The sequence below is a fragment of the Sus scrofa genome, unplaced genomic scaffold (genome assembly GCF_000003025.6).
Source record: "Sus scrofa isolate TJ Tabasco breed Duroc unplaced genomic scaffold, Sscrofa11.1 Contig40, whole genome shotgun sequence".
In the NCBI taxonomy this organism is placed as follows: Eukaryota; Metazoa; Chordata; class Mammalia; order Artiodactyla; family Suidae; genus Sus; species Sus scrofa.
In genome coordinates this window covers 274,093-280,640 of record NW_018085194.1, presented here as the reverse complement: position 1 = coordinate 280,640, position 6,548 = coordinate 274,093, and the positions used below count along the sequence as shown (strand labels likewise).

Sequence of the window (6,548 nt, the reverse complement as noted above, 5' to 3'; positions counted from 1 at the left end):
AAAAATGATAATAAAATGATACGGTCATTTAATTTAGGAGATTATACTGCTGATTAAAACATTATAGACTACTGCAATGAAAAAACACAACTTTCTAAACATATTCAGAAAAATCATAAAAAACTGGAATAATCTAACAACTAAGTAAATTATTTATAATGCTACTATCCCTTAAAAATTTCACACCAAACAGCTTTAGTCAATGAATTTTATATAACAATTTATCAAGAAATAGTACCAATCTAACATAAACACTTTCAAAAATGGGAGGCAATTAATATACTTCCTGATATATTTAGTGGACTCAGCATAAACCTTATAGAAGAATAGAACAAGGCAATCACAAGGAAAGTAATTAGATTAATATGTCATATTAACAAAAACACAACATTCTATACATGATATTTAGTTTGATTATTTTGGATATTTTCTTTTTTCCTTTTCCTTTTTCTTTATTTTTTTTTTCTTTCCCTTTTTTTTCTGATATGGTTTTTGAGTCTGTTCTTGAGAAAAGTTCAATCAAAGGATACTTATGTCCTACTAGTGAAGTAAAAACTTTCTAAGTAATCACTTCAAGCACTGGTCCCGAAAATTAAGAGGTTTACCATTGGTGAGGATATGCACTATTCCTGGTCCAGTGTGAGCACCAAGCACTCTTCTTTTTAATCCATCTGGGTAAATCTTTCCAAGCTTCAGGTAGTTTCCTCAAATGCATTCATGTTTCAGCACTCTGATGAGTAGTGGAGAGGGATCCTCATTTGTTCCCAAGCTTTTGCAATCTGTCTCTTTATCTTCCTCTCTTCTCCTCTTCAGCCCCTTGCCCCCACACCCTGGTCCAGACATCTATCCTCTACAAAATTACACTCTCAGAATTCTAGCTGCCTTGGTCTCAAAGCCTCAGCTTTATCTCTTCAACTCAGGGAGTCTACAAGGAAACCTTTTAAAATATCCTTCTCTGTACAACAACATGGAAAAATTTTAAAGGTAACAAGCTGCAAAATCCTAGAGCTCAACATTTTTCCCATCTCTCAGTTATCACTGTCAATTGTTTCTGACATTTAGTACCTTTAAAATAGTTATTATGTATTTTTTTCTGGTTTGCTTATTTTTCAAAAACAATATATGAATATTATAGCAGTCTTACTCATAATTTCAATTAGCTAAAAACAACTAAAATATCTTTTAGTTGAGAAGAAAAATTGTGATATATTCATACAATGGAATATTATGCAGCAATAAAACAAATAGTCCACTGATAGACATTGAAATGCATAAATTTCAAATATATAATAATAAGGGCAAGAAGCCAGACTTAAAAGACTACATAGCAGACATGATCTTATATAGATAAAATGCAAAATTTTGTACCCTGAACAGGTAGACCTAATAAAAAAAAATCAAAAAATGTTGCATGATACTAAATCAACATACAAAAGTGAGTTGCATTTGTCTATATTAACAATGAACTAAACAAAAAAGTAATTAAGAAAAAAATCATAAAAATATCATAAAGAAAAGTATCATAAAATTAATTAGGAATAAATTTAATAAAGAATTGAAATACTGTACACTGAAAAATATGTATCATTGATGAAAATATAAAATATTGATGAAAAAAATTAAAGACACAAATAAATGGAAAGATAGCTCATGTTCATGAATTGGAAGAATAAATATTGTGAAAATGGCCATAAAATTCAAATCAGTATGGAAAAGATCAGCAATCAAAACAAGTAAGATTTGGGAGTTACCATTGTGGCTCAGTGGTAGCAAACCTGCCTGGTATACATGAGAATATGGATTCAATTCCTGGCCTCACTCAGTGGGTCAAAGGATTCTGCATTGCCAGGAGCTGCAGTGTAGGTCAGAGACATGGCTCAGATCTGGCATTGCTGTGGCTTAGGCCAGCAGGTACAACTCAAATTCATCCTGTTGCCTGTTAATTTCCATATGCCACTGGTGCAGCCCTCCAAAAAAAATCAAAACCAGAAACAAGTAAGAGTTATTTATTAGCAATTAATGGCAAAGGAATACAAATCATGTTTAAAAAAATGTGAATAGATACCCAAATGGATGAAATTCTGGAAATAACTATGAATATAATTTTTTTATTTTTTAATTTTACTGCAGTATAGGTGATTTACAATTTGTATTAGTTACAGGTGTACATCAAAGTGACTCAGTCATACATATTTTTATACCCATTCTTTTTTCCCATGTAGATTGTTAAACACTGTTGAGTAAATTTCCCTGTGCCATACAGAAGGCCCTTATTAAATATCTATTTTATATACAGCAGTATGTTATTCCCATCCCCCAATTTATCCCTCCCCCACCACAGTTTCCCATATAGTAATATAAGTTTGATGATAAAATCTGTGAATTTTTTTGTTTCATAAATAAATTCTTTTGTATAATTTTTATTATATTCCATATATATGATATTGTATGATATTGGTCTCTTTCTGTTTCATTTACCTCACTTAGTATAATCTTGAAGTCCCTTCCTATTGCTGCAAATGGCATTATTTTGTTCTTTTTATGACTGAATAATATTCCACTATATATAGCTACTACATCTTCTTTATCCATTCCTCTCTCAATGGACATTTCAATTACTTCCATGTTTTGGTAATAGTAAATAGTGCTGCAATAAATATTTGTGTGTGTGTGTGTGTGTTTTCAAATTATGGTTTTCTCTGTGTATGTGCTCAGGAGTGGGATTGCTGGGTCATACGGTAGGTCTATGATTAGTTTTTAAGAAACATCCATACCTTTCTCCATGGTGGTTGCACCAATGTACATCCCCACCAAGAGTGTAGGAGAGTCTCCATTTCTCCATAACCTCTCCAACATTTATTATTTGTAACTTTATGGTGGTAGTAATTCTGACAAGTATGAGGTGGTACCTCATATCAATTTTGTTTTGTGTTCTCTAATATTTTGATATATTGAGGATTTTTGATGTGCCTATCTGAATGTCTTCCTTGGAGAAATGTCTGCTAATTATTTATTTTTTTATATTTTATTTTATTTTATTGTCTTTTTAGGGCTGCACCTGCAGCATATGGATGTTCCCAGGCTAGGGGTTGAATTGGAGCTATATGCCATTGGCCTACACCATAGCCACAGCAATGCCAGATCTGAGCCTCATCTATAACCTATACCACAGCTCACAGAAACACTGGACCCTTAACCCAATGAGAGAGGTCAGGAATCCAACCTGTGTCCTCATGGACACTAGTCAGATTCATTTCTGCTGAGCTATGGTGGGAACTCTTGGTTTTTTTAAAATTTTATTTATTTGAGCTGTATGACCTGATTGTATATTTTGGAAATTAATTCCTTGTTGGTAGCATCATTTGCAAAGACCGTCTCCCATTCTATAGGTTGTCTTTTCTTCTTGTGTATGGTTTCTTTGCTGTGCAAAACCTTCTAAGTTTAATTAGATTCTTTTGTTCATTTTTGTTTTTTTTTCTATTACTCTAGGAGGTGGATCAAAAAATGTATTGGTGCAATTTAAGTCAAAGTATTCTTCATATATTTTATGCTGAGTTTATATCATGTCAGGGTTATATTTATGTCTTTAATCCACTTTGACTTTATTTTTGATGTTAGATTAAGATGTTATTATGATGTTAGAGAATGCTCAAATTTCATTCTTTACTTGTAGCTGTTCAATTGACCTAATATTACTTATTGAGCTGGCACTCTTTTCTCCAAGGTATATTCTTACATCTTTGGAGTCAGCCAGGCATAACTTAGTAAACACAGTCACATTAATACCATGCTTTGGGCATTAATATCTGGTTAAATTATGGTAGAAAGAGCTCCTGTTGACCACTGAGTTGGAGAAAGTGATATTTGTGGAAGTAACATGTGTTAGAGTGCTGCAGTCAGAGAATTATTGATCTATAAAGAGTTATGTGATGAGGTATGATGACCTGATATTCTCCACATGCATAAAGGAGCATTGAAGGTATGCCATGATTTCTGAAATTTCCCTTTAGCCACTTGGTTTTATGAATACCAATATTAGTACTTGTTTTCTCTAACAGAAAAGAAATCTGAAGGGGATTTTTGCTTTTACCAAAAAAAAAAAAATCTGTTACTATACTAGTGTTAGTCTTTTGTAAAAGTGAAGTGGCATAACTTGAACTTCCCAAAAGAGGAAAAAAAACAATATTGCTGAAGTATATTGCTACACATGAGACAAGGGTATCACGTATTAACACCATCGCCTTAAATGACAAAACAAAGCATTAAGACTGCAGGTAATTTTCTTATCTCTAGACCTCAACATACCACAGACAACTATGTTTCAATTGCAGAAAGACTGCACTTTAAAGGCCTGAATTGAAAGTTTGTAGCTAAAAGTTTCAAAAGGAAGCTTAATTCTAATTATCCTGACATAATTTATGAGAAAAACACATGTGATGTGAGGCAAGTAAATTAAATTCTCTTGTCTTCAATTTGCTTTTCTGTAAAATGAGGATAATGGTAATGGAACCACCATTTTATTATGTGGATAATTCAACTGAAGTGACCATGCCTAATGGTAAGGATTTCATTGTGTGTGTGTGTGTGTGTGTGTGTGTGTGTGTGTGTGTGTGTGTGTATCAGACCAACAGAGCAATAGTTTTGGAACCTAGTCATATACCAATTGCTGAAACTTGATAAAAGCTGCTTATGTTTGCTTCAAATGTCTCTTCAAAGTCTTGGTATGGCAAATGAAAACATGTCCTTTATATGCAGGAAAAACTGAGACATAAGGATTTTTTAAAAAATAGAGCAAATTAAGAGTAATTTCACAATTATTGGATTATTTTTTGTGCCAAGAAAGTAATTTGATTCTGAATTACTCTTATCCCTTTTTCTAAGGACCTCCCTTTTGTTTCTGGTAGATTCGTATCACCAAAAAAAAAAAAAAAAAAATCAGCAGTGATTCCTTCATGCAACTGTCCCTTTATTATGTACCTACTTAAGAATTTTTATGCAAATTTGCTTGAACACAAGTTAAGCAAAATTTAAAAAGTTCTGAGATTAAGATCCTGTGGAAAAGCCAATTTTATCCAAGTAACATATATGAAGAATTTAGAAAAGTAGAAGTAGGACAGGAGAAAAACATTCTCTATCATCATCAAACTAGGGTTTTATAGTTGTTCTTTCCATTGTCTGTTCTGAAGCTATGAACATGAACATGGAAGCCTTGGTAAAATACAGTAAAAGTTATCAAAATGCCTAATAATGCCCAGCCACTCTTAAGTAATCAAGAAATGATAGTTGGGGCTTTTTTTTTTTTCTCTCTCTCACTAACCTGCAAAATTTCCAAGTGTTCCTTCATAATTTACAATAGATATAATTCTCCCTATGAACATAAAACCTCAAATTCTTGGTACCATAAACATCTGAAGTTACTTTTCTCTTCAACAATCTCTTCACGGCAATTTTCACCTCTTGGTTTCTCACTGTATAAATGACAGGATTTACCATGGGAGTGAAGGTTGCATAAAACAAACTCACCAACTTGCCTGTATGGTAAGTAGACACGGGACATACATAGGTGAAGAAAGAAGGGACAAAGAAGAGTACCACTACTGTAAAGTGGGAGCCACATGTAGAGAGGGCTTTGTATCTTCCTTCAGAGCCATGGGATTTCAGAGAGCTCAGAATGACTATGTAGGATACAATCAGCATGGAAAAAATGAGCAAACACATGCCCCCAGTGTTAGTTGCCACCACAATTCCAAGCCTGTAGGTGTTGATGCAGGCAAGTTCCAACAGTGAAAATAAATCACACATGAAATTGTCAATGACATTGGGGCCGTAGAAGGTCAACTCATGTGTGAAAAGAACCTGCACGGTTGCGTGCAGGATCTCCCCAATCCAGGCCACCACAACCAGGAGCTGGCAGAACCCAGGTTGTATGATAGTCATGTAGTGCAGAGGCCTACAGATGGCCACATAGCAGTCATAAGCCATGGCAATGAGGACAATGATCTCTGATCCTCCCAGGAAGTGATCCAAAAAGAGTTGAGTCAAGCAGCCACCCCAGGAGATGATTGTCCTCTGATACAGCAGGTCAAAAGTCATTTGGGGGTGGTCATAGAGGAGAAGGAGGCATCTAAGAAGACCAAGTAAGTGAGAAAGAAGTACATGGGGGATGAAAGTGTGGGGCTGAGGGAGATGGTAATAACAATGTACAGATTGGCCATCAAGGTAAAAAGGAAAATGATCAAAAAGATCATGAAGAGTATTTTCTGCAAGTGTGGATTCTGTGTGAGTCCCAAGAGAACAAATTCTGTTGCATTGTTGGGAGGTGTGAGGAAACCCATTTAGGAAGTAACACCTTCCTGAGAGGCCTGAAATACCTATAACAGAATAAAAAAAATGATAAACTTAATTATGAAAAGACGTAGCATGTATTTCTGAGAAATTAACTACAGTAACCACTGTGCCAAATGTCTTTGACATTTTTGCCCCAGTACTTTTTTTTCCCCTATCATTCTTACTTTCTTCGTGATGATTTACATCTCTTCAGAAACATA

At 34.2% G+C, this 6,548-nt stretch overlaps 1 protein-coding gene across 1 annotated transcript; it reads right to left on the bottom strand.

The window, feature by feature from the left end:
• Positions 1–5,340: 5,340 nt before the first annotated feature.
• Positions 5,341–6,335, bottom strand: LOC102165968 (olfactory receptor 140-like). The gene is given in 2 exon segments (XM_013979134.1): positions 5,341–6,095; positions 6,098–6,335. Coding segments are annotated over 2 exon segments (993 nt in total).
• Positions 6,336–6,548: the final 213 nt, after the last annotated feature.